The sequence below is a fragment of the Dama dama genome, chromosome 5 (genome assembly GCF_033118175.1).
Source record: "Dama dama isolate Ldn47 chromosome 5, ASM3311817v1, whole genome shotgun sequence".
In the NCBI taxonomy this organism is placed as follows: domain Eukaryota; kingdom Metazoa; phylum Chordata; class Mammalia; order Artiodactyla; family Cervidae; genus Dama; species Dama dama.
The window spans coordinates 120,180,038-120,196,472 of NC_083685.1; the positions used below are offsets into that span (position 1 = coordinate 120,180,038).

At 54.1% G+C, this 16,435-nt stretch overlaps 2 protein-coding genes across 2 annotated transcripts; both read left to right on the forward strand.

Moving 5' to 3' along the window:
- The first annotated feature begins 54 nt into the window (after positions 1 to 54).
- P4HB (prolyl 4-hydroxylase subunit beta) lies at positions 55 to 10,087 on the forward strand. Its single transcript, XM_061144519.1, has 11 exons — positions 55 to 267; positions 1,343 to 1,549; positions 2,908 to 3,041; positions 3,176 to 3,313; positions 6,960 to 7,064; positions 7,239 to 7,364; positions 7,548 to 7,748; positions 7,867 to 7,987; positions 8,069 to 8,250; positions 8,336 to 8,422; positions 9,167 to 10,087. The coding sequence occupies exons 1-11, from the start codon at positions 117 to 119 to the stop codon at positions 9,245 to 9,247; spliced, it is 1,533 nt and encodes a 510-aa protein (XP_061000502.1). The 5' UTR covers positions 55 to 116; the 3' UTR covers positions 9,248 to 10,087.
- A 5,195-nt stretch (positions 10,088 to 15,282) lies between these two features.
- On the forward strand, positions 15,283 to 16,361 carry PPP1R27 (protein phosphatase 1 regulatory subunit 27). Its single transcript, XM_061144520.1, has 3 exons — positions 15,283 to 15,724; positions 15,804 to 15,954; positions 16,238 to 16,361. Exons 1-3 carry the CDS (start codon positions 15,283 to 15,285, stop codon positions 16,359 to 16,361), a joined length of 717 nt encoding a protein of 238 aa, XP_061000503.1.
- Positions 16,362 to 16,435: the final 74 nt, after the last annotated feature.

A 16,435-nucleotide genomic window follows, 5' to 3' on the forward strand; every position in this document is an offset into this window, starting at 1 on the left:
GTGGGCAGGGCGGGCGCGCGCGCGGCGGCCGGAGTTATAAGAGCGGGACGGGCGGGGCGCGCTCTCGTGGCCTGCTGTCCTGGCGGCGCCAACTGAAGCGCCGCGCCCGTGCCGACATGCTGCGCCGCGCTCTGCTCTGCCTGGCTCTGACCACGCTATTCCGCGCGGATGCCGGCGCCCCCGATGAGGAGGACCACGTTCTGGTGCTCCATAAGGGCAACTTCGACGAGGCGCTGGCGGCCCACAAGTACCTGCTGGTGGAGTTCTGTGAGTGCCTCCAGCTCGTCCATCCGGGCCTGGCCTCGCGGCCACTCGCGGGATGGAAACGAAGCAGGGACAGAGGAGGGGGCAGGGGCACCGGGGTGGACTGGGGTTGGGGGGGGGCGGCTGGAGGATGGGGGACCTGGGCGCCCTTCCCACGCTTCTTTCCCCGGCCCCGCCAGAGATGGGTTGGAGTCTAAAGGAGTGTCAGCGGGCCACCCCTAGACGCGCTGACTTCTATCCCCTGGAGAGGCCCATCTGTAAGCGGAACCAGCTCACAGACCTGCTGTCAGCGTCCCTACGCTGCCCGCGTCCTGGGGGCATACCTCCTGCCCAGCTGGACCTTGATGATGACCGAGGGCAGACATCCTGAATGTGCCTTTGTGCCTGACGTCCACATGTCAGGATCCCTCTGTTAGCCTAAGAAAAGTAGGGTCGACTCTGAACTGGCACAAATAAGGAAGGACTATGCAGGAGGTAGCCTCCGAATTGCTCACCTGAACTAGTTCCCGGAGAGCACTGCCCCAGCCCACACCACCGTTCACCAGGGACAGATGTTTTCTGATGAACAGTGTTGCCTACCAGAATTCAAAACCTTTGTTTGTGTTCGTAAGTGTATGAGCCCTGACTACCTCAGATGGAAATCTTAGACCCAGCACAGCCACTAACCTGAGTTGAGAGAGAATCTAAAGAACTTGTGTTAGATGTGAGTCTCTGGCTGGTGTGCACGGATATGTGTCTCACAGTTACGACTCATCAGTAAATATACAGCAGCCATGGCTTTAGCTTTAGCTTCTTAATTTCTCTGGTTCCAAAAGGGAAATTCTAGGACCCGACTGCGTTAACTGCCTGCAAGTAGTAGGAAGTTATTAATCATTGAAGATGAGGGAGAGTAGGAACCAGTGGTTTGTCTTTTGTGCCACTTATCCGATATTGCTCAAGAGCATCCACAGCCCCTGCATTCAGAGGCTTTACCCTGGTGCAGAAATAAAGATCTCATGGAGGGAGGTACCAAAGGAAACGGGAAGGGAGGCGGTGGAGTGGATCGGTGCTGCTTTCTAGGTCTTGCTTTCTCTCCCAGACGCCCCATGGTGTGGCCACTGCAAGGCTCTGGCCCCAGAGTATGCCAAAGCAGCTGGGAAGCTGAAGGCAGAAGGTTCCGAGATCAGACTGGCCAAGGTGGATGCCACTGAAGAGTCTGACCTGGCCCAACAGTATGGTGTCCGAGGCTACCCTACCATCAAGTTCTTCAAGAATGGAGACACAGCTTCCCCCAAAGAGTACACAGGTGAGAGTGAGGCGCTATCCTTTCCTTGCCAGTAGACAGGGTCTTGGAAGATAACAGGCATGGAGGAGAAGTTGTTCTCCGACTGGGTTCTGGGGTCTAGTTCAGCCTTTCAGGGTTGTGTGAGGAACGTTCTCTCAAGTAGAGAGGGTCATCCCACAAGGTGGCTAGCTGACTGAAGCTTGTCCTCAGGTTGACCAATGTGGGGGTGGGGGGAGGCTGAGCAAGCGGAACAACATGTTTTAGCCTTTGCTCACTCTGTGGTGTGCCTGCCACCAGGGCAGGTGTGAGGGCCTTTCACAGAGGAGAGGCAGGCAGAGATTAGCGGGTACCAAGCTGGGGCTTGTGGCGGTCGTGGTAGAGCTCAAATCCAAGCTCAGCTGCACCGGCCCCTCCCTCAGTTGCTGCTCAGCCGCCTCCCCTATGTAGCCCAGTCGTTACTGGTGACCAAAGGGGAATCTTTATGAAACTGGTTCCATGGCTTATCCACCCGAATCCTTTAGAGCAGCCCGTCTTGTTCATTCTGACATCAGCTCTCATCTCAGTAGGCTGCTGTTCTGGTGCTCCCACTTTTACTTGTGTTTGCTTTTGGAATGGGAGTGCCATCTGCAGAGTTAACACAATCCTGTCACTAACACTGAGGTCTTGTAGATGAGAAAACCCTTTCTGACTCCCCCTGTAACTGATAGCACAGCTTTTATTAACTCTAGGCAGAGTCCTTTTAAACATATTTGGCAGCCCCATTCCAGGTCAGTCACACAAGGGGATAAAGGGCAACTGGTCTCAGTCTTGGAAGGAGCAGTTTTTTCCTTCTCGTTTTACCTGCCATGGTGGTGTGCGTGGGCTGATCTCTTCCTCCTGCCAGTCCAGGAGGTGTGTAGGTTGAGGACACCTGACCAGTCTGGGTGCACGAGGCAGTAGTGCCCAACCTGCTTTTTCAGGGGAAAGCTGGTCTTGAGGCTGTCTTGCTAAGCAGCCCTTTTTTCCAACCCTACCACATTGCTAATTAAGACGAAGCCTAGTGTGAGATCACTGGGGGGAAAGTACGCGCGTGTTTAGTGAATTTAAATATCAAGGAAAATTTACAAGATGCAAAAGTGTTAGAGGAAAAAAAAGGTGATTTATGATCTGTTACCCAGAGGTCACTCCTGCCTTTCCCTTCTTTAAGCACATCTAGTCTCCCATAGACCCATACAAGCCTTTTTTTAACCTTGGAATTTGGGTAGGTATGTAGACAAGATGCCTTTCCTGTGGCAAGGTGATATTTTGCTCTGGTTTTGGCAGAGAGCTCAGATAAGGATAGGTGGGGAGGGTGGGTGCATCCCTGATATCAAGTGGACCCTGCTTGTGTTTGGGCGTAGCCGGCCGAGAAGCCGATGATATCGTGAACTGGCTGAAGAAGCGCACTGGCCCCGCCGCCAACACGCTGTCCGACGGGGCTGCTGCAGAGGCCTTGGTGGAGTCCAGTGAGGTGGCTGTCATTGGCTTCTTCAAGGTAGAGGCTCTTTAACTTCACCCTGGGTCTTCCTCCCACCGGCTGTGGCCTGGGCATTGTGGTCTCCCCCATTGCTGACCAGGGCAGGAGTCCTCAGTGTTGGGACAGTGGCCACCTCTGCTGCTTCTCTCCAGGACGTGGAGTCGGACTCTGCAAAGCAGTTCTTGCTGGCAGCAGAGGCCATTGATGACATCCCCTTCGGGATCACATCTAACAGTGACGTGTTCTCCAAATACCAGCTGGACAAGGATGGGGTTGTCCTCTTTAAGAAGGTGAGTGCCCCTCCCCCCACCCCCCTGGTGGGGAGTTGAAGTTCCGGGCTGGTGTTGCCTTTGAGGACCTTGCCCAGGTGGCGCTGGCTGCTGGACTGCAGCCCGCCTGTTATCAGGGCCCGTTTGGCAACGTCAGGTAGTAGGAGCCTCTTAGACTGTGGCCTTCAGCCCTTCAGCTGTGGGCCCTATGTCCAGCTTCTGTGTTGGCCCCATTGCGGTGTTTTATGCAAGCCAAGTAGCTTCAGAAAATTAGCTTTTTAAAGGAAAGCTGTGATGAGACGTATGTGATAAAGTTTAGCATTTTAACCACTTTTAAGTTTTCAGTGGCATTAATTACAGTTGTGGTGACGTGCAGCTGTCACGTCTGTTTGTTTCCACGGTGGGGTATTAGTGGCAGGTGTTCCCACTCTGTTGGCAGAGCTGGGCCTCAGGGCTCCTTTGGGCTCCTGCAGGCTCCCCAGGCCCTATGTCTGTTATGCTTGGTCATGAAGGGGCCGTGTGTCTCTTGACTTCTCCACACTCTTCCTAGGACACAGCTGGGGTTTGTGTGTGTGCACAGCAGTTGGTGGGTGATTGGGGTCTCTTTTTTATCTTAGCCACCAGATAGTGGGCCTGGGGCTGGCCAAGCACACATGCTCTTGGGACACAGCTGTCCGTGGATTGGGTACAGAGTGGAGGAGGAGGGAAGGCTATGATGGAGGGGAGCTGGAGCTGGAGGTACGTCTTCAGGGAGAGGGGCTAAGCCTTGGACTCCTGTCCTGTTTTGTTCCCAGGGTTAGAAGGTAGTTGTAGCATTACAGCAAAGTTGTAAACTGAGTAATCAGAAAGGACACAGTGTTTGGGGGGCCCAGTCCCCCCACTGTGTGCACTCCTGGGTGGGGCACTGCTGAGCCTGTAGCACCTGGGAGTAGGGAGGGCAACCCTCCCAGGTGCACTGGGTTCTGGGGTAGCTTGCTTTCAGCTATTTCTGAAGTCCTTTTGTCTTTCTCAAAACGAGAGGTATTCTATACATTTTCTTGACTCAGAGGCCATCCTTACCATGTCCCTTAAAGGGAACAGAATTGCTAAATTAGTCAATTATCTTCCCAAAGGTACCCAGGAAACTTATTAACAGCTGATTAGGACTTCCCTGCCTGGTGGCTCAGACGGCAAAGTGTCTGTCTACAATGTGGGAGACCCGCGTTCGATCCCTGGGTCAGGAAGATCCCCTGGAGGAGGAAATGGCAGCCCACTCCAGTACTCTTGCCTGGAAAATCCCATGAACGGAGGACCCTGGTGGGCTACAGTTCCTGGGGTCGCAAAGAGTCAGACACGACTGAGTGACTCCACTACCAGGAGAAGACCCAGCCAAACTGGATAGAGTTGAGTGGAATGAAGGTCCTGGGGGCCTTGAATAGAAAGTCTTGGGTATGTCCTGCAGTTCTGGGTGAAGGACGGAGGAGATTCAGGCCTGTGGCGCTTAAAAACCCCTTTTCATCAGCTTGATCCACAGTCCTTTTCCATTACCCTTGAGATCTGGAGTGGCACTTGTCACACTGGATTGATGATGGTTCTGGTGATCACATTTTCTTGAAGGTTAGAAGGATGGTTCTTTGTTCTACAAAGACTGTAGTCATGGTTGCTCATCTCTTCTTGGCCTTAAGTCTCTGGTATCTATGCGGGGAGAAGCTCTTCCACTTGCTGGCTTCCGGCAACCATGCTGGAATGCCATGCTACTTTGGGCAGTTGTGAGCAGGAGCCTGGCAGAGCCCATGGGCTTTGTGCTGAGGAGTCAGTTGGGGTCACAACTGCAGTCAGGCAGAGAGCTCTAGGGATGAGAGGAAGAAGGTGCAGATTCCCCGCTGGCCCATTGTCCCCTTCTCCACCTTTACTTGTTCCGCTTCCTTCAGGCTGTTTGCCTGGTTCCTCAGTGTGAGCAGGGTCTTCTGTGTGGGCAGCCTTGAGGGATGGGACTCCCAAGAATGGCCAGCTGCCACTTGTACCTCTGAGTCTGAGTCCCGGCTTGGGTCTGCTTGGACCACTGGTTTGAGAGCTGATCATCCTGTGTCTTTGGTGTTTATTTTGTTTTTCTCTTTCATCTTTGAAGCCAGGGGCTTAAGAGTGGGGGTAGGGCCTTATTTTTGTGACGTTCTCATTGCAGACTGGTGGGGTGGCTTCTGCCCAGGGCCACAAGACCTCCTGCGGCTGTCCCCAGATAAACAAGGGCTGTTTGTTTCTCACCAAAGCAGGCACTGAACACAGTGTAACGTGGCACCGTTACCTCGACCAAGGTTGTGTCCCAATAGAGACACGGCGGTTTTGGAGGAGTGGGGATGCCGTCTGTTTATCTCTTTAATGTGAGATCTGCTTTATGCCTGATGGAGCCTGGCCGTGGCCAGCCTCTTGCCTCCATGTCCTTCTTGTCTCTCGGCACCTTCCCGTCGTGTGTGTAGGGAAGGCAGAGCCAGCTTCAGCTCTATATAAGTGGGGTGGGAATGGGAAGTGGCTAGTTATTTTGGGAAAATGCAGAGGGAAATGACCGGGCAGGGAAGGTGAGTGGTTTCTCTCTGTAGGTCCCATCTGAGTTCACACAGGTGATGGGAGGCTCACTGACCAGCCGCACAGGCTGAAGCATCGCTTGACCTCCTCACAGGGATCTGTGTCTGCCCCACCCATCCGGAGCTGGGGCCACACCTCTCAGCTCTGTGACCGCAGCCTTTGCTTTTCATGGCTCCAGGACTTTGAAACTCTTTTTTAATAATTACTGGAGTTCCCAAAGACCTTTTTTTGTGTGTGGAATACCTACCCATTTTTATTGTGTTAGATATGTTAGAATGGAGAAATTAAAAAAAATACTGTTCGTTGTAAAATAACAATAATAAATGTTACACGTTATCAAAAAAGACATTCCCTGATGGTCCAATGGTTAGGAATCCATCTGGGATTCAATCCCTGGTCGGGGAACTAAGATCCCACAAGCTGCGTGGTGTGGCCAAAAAAAAAAACCTAAACATTTTTGTGAAAATTAATTTTTTCCCAAACAACGTTTTCGTGGTCAGAGTGGTGTTTTAGATTTCTGCCGGTCTCTAATGTCTGTCCGAACAGAAGACAGCTGGGTTCTCCTGTTTGCCTTCAGTCTGACGCAATGTCACACGCTGTGCTGCATACTCTGGGGGAGAGTGCATGACAGGGCACCTGCCGTCTGAGCATGGTTGTGAAAATCAGTCTGACCTTGCGGCCGCCCTGGAAGGGCCTTGGGTCCAACAGGGGTGAGGCTCATATTTGGAGGGCCGCAGTTTTAGGGACTTGGCAATGAGGAGTCCCCTGGCACCCCACCCAGGACGTGGGGCTCTCGTGGCTTGTCAAGAACGTGCTGGGGCAGGGTCTGGGCCAGTTGCTGCGGTCTCAGCCTGCAGGAAGCTGCCTGTTGGTGTTCGTGGGGAGCCTTTGTGCACTGCTGGTGACCTCACTGTCGCCTAGTGCCTAGAGGATGTGTCCTGGCAGCCATCACCTGGTTTTGCTTTGGATGGAGACATGCGGGTCCTGCTGTCACAACCCAGACAAGAAAATGAGGCTATAGACTCCCTTCCTGGCCATGGTCAGCCGGCCAGGGCCACAGGGGGGCTTTGTGGAGAGTCTTGGCACCCACGCCTTTCTCTGTTCACAGTTTGATGAAGGCCGGAACAACTTTGAGGGGGAGGTCACCAAGGAGAAGCTTCTGGACTTCATCAAGCACAACCAGTTGCCCCTGGTCATCGAGTTCACCGAGCAGGTGTGTCTCTGTTGCTGATCTTGCCCCAGTTGGGGGGGTGGGGCTGACATTTGGTCCTGGGGATCCTGACTTACAGAGGCCAGGTGTATGGTGGCCTTGGGGCCAAGGAGAGAATAGCCCATGTCAATAGCTTGGTTTGTGTCTCAGACCAAGTAACCTGTGTTTCCAATGCAGACAGCCCCGAAGATCTTCGGAGGGGAAATCAAGACTCACATCCTGCTGTTCCTGCCGAAAAGCATGTCTGACTATGAGGGCAAGCTGAGCAACTTCAAAAAAGCGGCTGAGAGCTTCAAGGGCAAGGTGTGTGCTCCCCATGGCCTGCGAGCAGCTTGGCACCCCCAGGTCAAAGGCTGATCGGAGGGTTACTCCTGCCTTAGGACAGCCTGTTTTTGTGTGGGGTCCCGGTCGTTGGGGAGTGGGCAGCAGGGAAGTCTAGGGAGCCCTTATTGTGCAGTGCCGTCAACGTGCCGTTTCTCTCCCAAGATCCTGTTTATCTTCATCGACAGCGACCACACTGACAACCAGCGCATCCTGGAATTCTTCGGCCTGAAGAAAGAGGAGTGCCCGGCCGTGCGCCTCATCACGCTGGAGGAGGAGATGACCAAATACAAGCCAGAGTCAGATGAGCTGACAGCAGAGAAGATCACTGAGTTCTGTCACCGCTTCCTGGAGGGCAAGATTAAGGTGCGGACCTTGTCCAGGATCGGGGTGCTGAGGATCCTTGGGGCGCACAGAGCAACTAGGTGGCAGAAGGGTCCCCAGGCAACTGCACGTGCCTGACTCTTCTCTACTCGCCCTCCAGCCCCACCTGATGAGCCAGGAGCTGCCTGACGACTGGGACAAGCAGCCTGTCAAAGTGCTGGTCGGAAAGAACTTTGAAGAGGTTGCTTTTGATGAGAAGAAGAACGTCTTTGTAGAGTTCTGTAAGTGAGGCCCTCCACTCCTCTGCTCGCTGGGGTGGGGCACTTCTTGGCCCAGCGAGACGCAGAACGGCTTTCTTTCAGATGCCCCGTGGTGCGGTCACTGCAAGCAGCTGGCCCCCATCTGGGATAAGCTGGGAGAGACCTACAAGGACCACGAGAACATAGTCATTGCCAAGATGGACTCCACGGCCAACGAGGTGGAGGCAGTGAAAGTGCACAGCTTCCCCACGCTCAAGTTCTTCCCCGCCAGCGCTGACAGGACGGTACGTCCACCACCGAGGGGTGTGCGGAGGGGTTGGGGGGCTTTTGGGGGGACTGCGTCTCACATCTCATCCCCCCTCCCTGCAGGTCATTGACTACAATGGGGAGCGGACACTGGACGGTTTTAAGAAGTTCCTGGAGAGCGGTGGCCAGGATGGGGCCGGAGATGACGACGTAAGTGGTCGTTGGACCTGGCGGGCTGTGGGGGCTGTGGGGGCTGTGGGGTGTGCTGCCACGCAGTACTGCACAGGATCGGGTGGGAGGTTGGAAGGGTCTTAAGGTGCCACTGTTTGCCCAGGAATCCTTGCAGGCACATCCAGCATGTTCTCTAGAGAGTTGGCTGAGGTGCTCTGCCCGGTGTGAGCTCAGCCCTCTCCACATCAGCTGCGGGGAGTGGAGGGGATAGCAGAAGTGTGCACCCGGGCCAAGAGGGTGAGGTGGTGGAGGGACTGGCCAGTTCTCAGGCCACAGGGTCTGCCCAGAAGTTCAGGGATGTGGGACGAGGGGCAGACCCAGCTGCAGGGTGCAGTGAGGACTGTCAGGGCCGCATGTGCTGCTGTGACTGGTGGGCTGTCACCGGCCCCGCCAACTCCAGGACTTGAGGGGTGGCCACTGCACACCAGTGGCTCCCTGCTCAGCCTTCACACTTGTGCCATGGATGGAGCTCGACAGTATTGGGTGAGCTCCCAGAGCACCAGTTCTGCTTCCACCCTGTATTGTGGGCAGGAGCCCCCGTGCCTCGCTGTCGTCCGGAAGCCCACCCCACACATCCACGCATCTGCTCATAGAGACCAAAGTTGGCTGCTTGTGTCTGAGCGCCAGACTGGTCTCTTGTGTCCTCGGCATGGGTGTGGAGGCCTCAGCAAGCTGGCCCAGCCTGGACGTCTCACATCCTTTCCTTTTCTTCCTATGTCCCAGGATCTAGAAGATCTTGAAGAAGCAGAAGAACCTGATCTGGAGGAAGATGATGATCAAAAAGCTGTGAAAGATGAACTGTAACGCAGAGAGCCAGACCTGGGCACCAAACCCGGCACCTCCCAGTGGGCTGCACACCCAGCAGCACAGCCTCCGGACGCCCGCAGACCCTCCCGGCGAGGGAGCGTCAATCGGAAATGCAGGGAACTTTTCTGAAGCCACACTTCACTCTAACACACGTGCAAATCTAAACCCGTCTTCCTTTGCTTTTCAACTTTTGGAAAGGGGTTTATTTCCAGGCCAGCCCAGCCCAGCCCATCTTGGTGGGCCTTTTTTTTTAAATCGTGATGTACTTTTTTTGTACATGGTTTTGTCCAGAGTGCTCGCTAAAATGTTTTGGAATCTCACGCTGGCAATGTCTCTCATTCCTGTTAGGTTTATACTATCACTTTAAAAAAATTCCGTCTGTGGGATTTTTAGACATTTTTGGACGTCAGGGTGTGTGCTCCACCTTGGCCAGGCCTCCCTGGGACCCCTGCCCTCTGTGGGGCAGAACCAGGCAAGGTTGGACGGGTCCCTCACCTCATGCGGTATTGCCATGGTGGAGCGCGGCTCCTGCATCATTTGATTAAATGGAGACTTCCGGTCTCTGTCACAGGGGCCCCCCCCCGCCATGAGCGGAGGGTGCAGCTGGGCCCAGGACAAGCCCAGCAGCCCCCTCCTTCCCCAGGCCAGGGTCCTTATTGTTCTGTGATGTCCAGGGTGGCCTGAGGCCTGCGCCAGGCAGAACCGGGACCCTTCCTTTCCAGGCTGGGAGACAGCCAAGGATGCTTGAGCTGAATCACATGTTGACAGTTCTTCAGGCATTTCTACCACAATATTGGAATTGGACACATTGGCCAAATAAAGTTGAAATTTTCTGCCTTTTGTCGCCTCTGCCTTACAACTTCCAGGCATGGGGATGGGGGTTGGAATTCTGACACTCTACGGAGAGGAGGTGCGCTTGGTGCTGCTCTTGTTGAGCCATCTCTTTTGGAGCATGGCAGACACCCAGAAGCATGTACACATCCCGTGGGCACCGTGCGTGGAGCTGTCAGCATGTGTGGAGCTGACACCACGTGTCACGTGGTGCATGTGGCTGGGGTAGAGGGGGGGCTGCCTCCTGGCCCTGCTCCTATGCTGTCCAGCTGGCTCACCTGTGATGGGGGTCTGCAGCTTTACCTGTTGTGGACACCCAATGGTCACAGCATGGATTCTGCCAACATGCCATGTCAGGACAGGACAGCCAGGGGAGCGCAGGTCTGTTGTGCAAGAGTGCCCCCCGCAGCCTAGAACCACTGCAGCTTTGGATGAGAAATGAGGGGCGTTCAGACTTCAAGAATGCTGTGCTCAGAGACTTCCCTGGTGGTCTAGTGGCTAAGACTCCAAGCTCCCAATCCAGGGGGCCTGGGTTTGATCCCTGGGGAGGGAACTAGATCCCACAAGCCACAACTAAGAGATCCTGCATGCTCCAACTAGGATCCAGCACAGCTGGAGTAAGTAAGTTTAAAAAAATTTTTTTTTTTTTTTCATTTATTTTTATTAGTTGGAGGCTAATTACTTCACAACATTTCAGTGGGTTTTGTCATACATTGACATGAATCAGCCATGGAGTTACATGTATTCCCCATCCGGATCCCCCCTCCCACCTCCCTCTCCACCCGATTCCTCTGGGTCTTCCCAGTGCACCAGGCCCCAGCACTTGGCTCATGCATCCCACCTGGGCTGGTGATCTGTTGCACTATAGATAATATACATGCTGTTCTTTTGAAACATCCCACCCTCGCCTTCTCCCACAGAGTCCAAAAGTCTGTTCTGTACATCTGTGTCTCTTTTTCTGTTTTGCATATAGGGTTATCATTACCATCTTTCTAAATTCCATATATATGTGTTAGTATGCTGTAATGTTCTTTATCTTTCTGGCTTACTTCACTCTGTATAATGGGCTCCAGTTTCATCCATCTCATTAAAACTGATTCAAATGAATTCTTTTTAACGGCTGAGTAATATTCTATGGTGTATATGTACCACAGCTTCCTTATCCATTCGTCTGCTGATGGGCATCTAGGTTGCTTCCATGTCCTGGCTATTATAAACAGTGCTGCGATGAACATGGGTGCACGTGTCTCTTTCAGATCTGGTTTCCTCGTTGTGTATGCCCAGAAGTGGTATTGCTGGGTCATATGGCAGTTCTATTTCCAGTTTTTTAAGAAATCTCCACACTTTTCCATAGTGGCTGTACTAGTTTGCATTCCCACCAACAGTGTAAGAGGGTTTTTTAAAAAGCGCTGTTCTCATCACTAGACCTTTGTGTAAAAAAGAATCTGATGTTACGATAGCAAATCTCTTATGTTTTTAAAATGTAATTTGACTCCTTAGAGCCTCTGCTTACGCATAGCTTGCATAAGGAAGAGTAGTTCAGTTGACCTTTCCTTCCCCCTGCCCCCGCAGATTGAAAAACCAAAACTCAAAAACCATGACAAAGCTGTCATCCTGGCTGCAGTGGCTGATGGCACCTGCACCTGGACTGGGGACACCTCTTGGGTCTTGGGGTTCCATGAGGGCTCTGAGTGGGACACCCACAGGAGCCAGAAGGGCTCGGGTGGGCATCAGTCCCCAGCCAGGGCACCCCTACCCAGGGCAGAGTTTCCTGTCTGTTCTGTGCACGTCTGTACTCACAGTGGGACATTGATGTCATTCTTGGAGGAAACAGGGGTGGAGATCCAGCCCACTTTGGGAGGTCAAGAACAGCAAATGTGGCTAGGTCTCCAAGGAGCCCAGGCTGACTCCACATGCTCCATCAGCCCCTCCAATGTGCTGCCGGAGTAGGAAGTATGTGCGCCTTACCCGATCTGCAGCCCCCAGCTCTGACGCTGCTGGGGCCCTGGAGATGGCTGGGGCATGTCTGGCAGACATGACGGTGAGACTTGCTATGAATGTGGTTCCCTTGGTGGTCTCAGTTTGCGGGGAGGTGTGTGTGTGTTATTTCCCCCATAACCACAGCTACGTTCCAGCCAGAGGCCTGTGTGTCTGCTCCCTGCCCTCAAACCCCAAGGCTCCTCCCTTCTCCCACCTGGGCATGTGGTATACAGCTGGTATTCAGCAACAACCTAGCATTAGCACCGTGGGCAGCAGCAACTAAACCCTGGCTTGTCCACACACTCTGTCATCCGAGTACTGCTCCCCAGCTCAGCCAACAGCGGGGCTCCTGTCCCTGGTTCTCAGGTGGCCTGTGCTGGGGCTGTTCCAGGGTCTGTGTGTGTTGTGCCTTGGTCCTGCTGATACGGTGAGACATGTATTCGCAAAGTAGTGAGCTCGGGCACTTGGAGGTTCTGTGGGAGATTTCCGGGGAGACGATAGCCCTGCCCTCCAAAATGGGAGAGGGTTCCCAGAGGTACACGTGTGGATTCCAGAGAAGCGGATCCAGGATGGGCTGATGGCAGGGCTGTCCAGAGTCCCAGCTGCGAGGGGTGGGCTTTGCCCAATGATGGACGCTGGTGACCCCGCTGACCAACTCCGCAGAGCCTGGCCCTCCGTGCAGAAAGTTTGGGAGCAGGCATTGCTGCCCAGAGCACGTCGTCATGTCATGTGCTCCTAGGAGGGGGAGTGAGTCACCGATACCTTTCCCCTTTTGCCCAGGCAGCTGATTAGCACATTCCTGGGCCTGGGATTGCTGGGAGGTGGCGGTTGGAGTCCCAGACCAGGCAGGGCTGGTGGATTAGCAAGGTAACTTTGCGGGCTCTGGGGTAGGCAGTCAGGGCTTAACAGCCTAGGGCGTCCCAATCTCTCTCTTCCTCTTTCCAGGTGGTAGGAAGCGATTGGCCTGGAACCTAAAAAGCAGCTGCTGGGGCTGTGTACTGGACCCTCAAGATCTGGCTTTGGCATCTGCTGGGAGGCGGCCGAGTGGGCCTGCGCAGACTCCCCTCCAGGCCCCTGGCTTGTTTTCTACTGGAGGCAGACCTCTGCTAGTTGAGTCTCCTTGGACTTTTCAAAGTGAGCGTTCTCCATTAACTGTTTCAGTTTGCTTCAGTTCTCCAGAAAGCAGAATGTTCAAGTTGTGCAAACCAGGTCACTTGACAAGTTCACATGGGCAGAGGCTCAGGGACAAAGCTGTGTAAATACAGGTTTGGTGCTGGTGTGGCTGTGCGAATAGCAGGTTAGACTGCTCACGGCTGACTTCTGCCAAAAGTTGCTACAGGCTGTGTCCATGGCTTTGAGAACGTGTTTCCCGAGTTGTCACCAGAATACCTTTCAGGCATCTGTCCCTTCTCTGATCCAAATATTCAAACAGAAACCCCAGAGCCCAGATCCTGAGCTTTCTCAGCTTGCCTCTAGCAGGACGGAGTGGGAGGGTCCTTCTTGGGGTCACTAGTAGGCCCACCCTGATGGTTTGCCCTATCTGGCCAGGCTTTTGGTGGCAGCTTCTTCATCCAGAGTTCTTTCATTTGATCCTCTGAGCAGGGCAGGCAGACAGAACTTTCCACAACGGCAGAAAAGGCAATCTTCACATCAAAGGAAAGTTCTGTCTCTGTGTACAGCATGGTACTCTGTCTCTGGGCTTCATGTAAACATGCTGATAGAAACTGTACCCGCTCATAAGTGACACAAGTGATCAAGAGCTGGGATCGCCCAGCACTACACTCTATGCCCGAAATGCAGGAGCCCTGGGACCCACCCCTCCCTTGGGGCCCCGCAGGGCGTAGGCCGGGTGGAGTTTCCCAGGAAACTTCAGCGGCAGAGAGGCAGGAAAAGAAACCCCATCAGGGCAGTGCAGCTTTCTGCAGCATTTGGCCCAAGTCTTTGTACCTGGAGTGTTGATGAATTTGTTGATTTTGCTGGGACGAGATCAACATGGTGGTGCAAGGGCTTCTTGTAACCAAGGTCCTGCCCCCCACGAGACTGCTGGCCCATCTCCAGCATCCAGGTCTTTAGTGACTGCCTGGAGGATCTTGCCAGCATTAGGGGCCAAACTGCACCCCTCAATATTTATATGCTGAAATGTTAACTCCCAGTACTCCAGCATGGGACCTTATTTGGAAATGGTGTTGCTGCAGATGTAACTGGTTAAGATGAGGTCAAACTGGAGTAGGGTGGGCCCTACTTCCTGGACACCAGTAGGCTGGTGTCCTTACTAAAAGGAGAAATTTGGACTTCCCTGGTGGTCCAGTGGTTAATAAGCTGCCTCCCAATACAGGAGACACAGGTTCAACCCCTGCTCTGGGAAGAGTTCATACATAAAGGGGAAAATAAGCCCCGTGAGCCACAACTACCGAGCCTATGCGCTCTAAAGCCCATGCTCTGCAACGAGAAGCCTCTGCAATGAGAAGCCTGTACACCACAATGAACAGTAGTCGTCGCTCACCGCAACTAGAGAAAGCCAGCGAGCAGCAACAGAGACCCAGTGAAGCCACAAATAAATACATAAATAAAACTTAAAAATACAGGGAAACTTTTTTAAAAATAATATTTGGCTGCACTGGGTCTTCATTGTGGCACGTGATATCTTCTATTTCCTTGCAGCATGATCTTTCCTCGCGGCATGTAGGATCTAGTTCCCTGACCAGGGATGAACCCAGCCACCTGCATTGGGAGAGGGGAGTCTTAGCCACGGGACCACCGGGGAAGTCGTGCATTTTGACTCTAATCTCGGAGGTTTCCAAGCAGAAGGGCAGTGCCACTAAAGCCCACATTTTGGGAAAACTGCCCTGAGAGTGATACAAGCCATGATAGATAGTGACAAATGACAGGGAGATGGGTTGGGCTGGGCCTTCTTCTGTACAGCCTCTCCTGTGCTTCCTCAGGTGTGGGCCATCCCCTCGCCTTCCCAGTGGGCAGAGGTAGCTGTGCTTATCATGTATCATGCCCTTCTCCCCATGTTCTCGGGACGGAGGGAGACCCTGGTCCTCATGACCTTGGTTATCTGTCCGCCTTGCTTATGGGCCTTGCCCTTCTAGTGCCTCTCCTGCCCTCTGTCAAGCACCTTCGAGGTCCAGTTGTGGGGCAGGGAGCAGTGGCCAGGAAGGATCTGACCCCTTTGGCCAGGCACAGCGACAGGTGGGCTGAAAGATGAACCACTAAACATGATCCTGAGGGCAGGGCTGGAGCGGCTCAGTTTCAGCCCCTCGGGTGCGAGCATGACTGCGCAGCTTTATATAGCTCTGCCGGCCCTATATAAGAAGGTGCCCTGGCCAACGGGAGCAGGGAGAGCACTGTGGTGGCGGTGCTGGAGGTCACCGTCAGTCAGAAGAGCCTGCACACGGTTCAGGTCCGTGCACCTTCCTTCCCCGAGCAGGAGGGTCCCCACAGGGGTGGCCCAAATCATAGCTGCCAGGATGCCCAGCAGAACAGCCCGCTATGCCCGCTACAGCCCAAGGCAGCGGCGCCGGAGGCTCCTGGCTGATCGCAGCGTGCGCTTCCCGAATGACGTCCTGTTCTTGGACCACATCCGCCAGGGCGACCTGGAGCAGGTGGGGCGCTTCATCCGGACTCGGAAAGTCTCTCTGGACACCATCTACCCCTCAGGTGAGTGCCTGCGGGGCCGGTGAGGCTCTGTGGGGTGGCAGGGGAAGGCCTGAGCCTTGACCCCTCCCATCCTATCCAGGCCTGGCGGCCCTTCACGAAGCAGTGCTTTCTGGAAACCTCGAGTGTGTGAAGCTGCTAGTCAAATATGGGGCAGACATTCATCAGCGAGACGAGACAGGCTGGACACCCCTGCACATCGCCTGCAGCGACGGATACCCTGATATAGCCAGGTGAGAGGGTGGCCTCCAGGATGTAGTTCCCCAAAAGGTGGCCCTGCTAGTATAGCTAAAAACCCTAAGGGCTTCTGGAATCTCCTTTCTGCCCTGTTGCCTCCCAAGAGCAAACTGCAAAAGTTAGCGAAGCTTCCAAAGGGTCGGTTTCTTTCTCCTCACCTCACCTGGAAAGAGAGAAAAACAGGTAGATCTCAGAACTGCAGGCTGCTACCTTCAGGCAGGGGTGAGCATTCTCCAGGCCACATTCCCTCCTCAACCAGGGCTGCCCTTTGCACCCCAGGTACCTCATTTCCCTGGGGGCAGACAGAGAAGCGGCGAACGATGATGGAGATCTGCCTTCAGACCTCATTGACCCGGAATTCAAAGACTTGGTGGAGCTATTCAAAGGGACTAAGATGGACTGAGCCCAGCCCTGCCCTCCCAAGGCGCTAGCTCTGCCTGGAGAAGTCAGGTGCCCATCTCCCCCGGATGCCAGGAG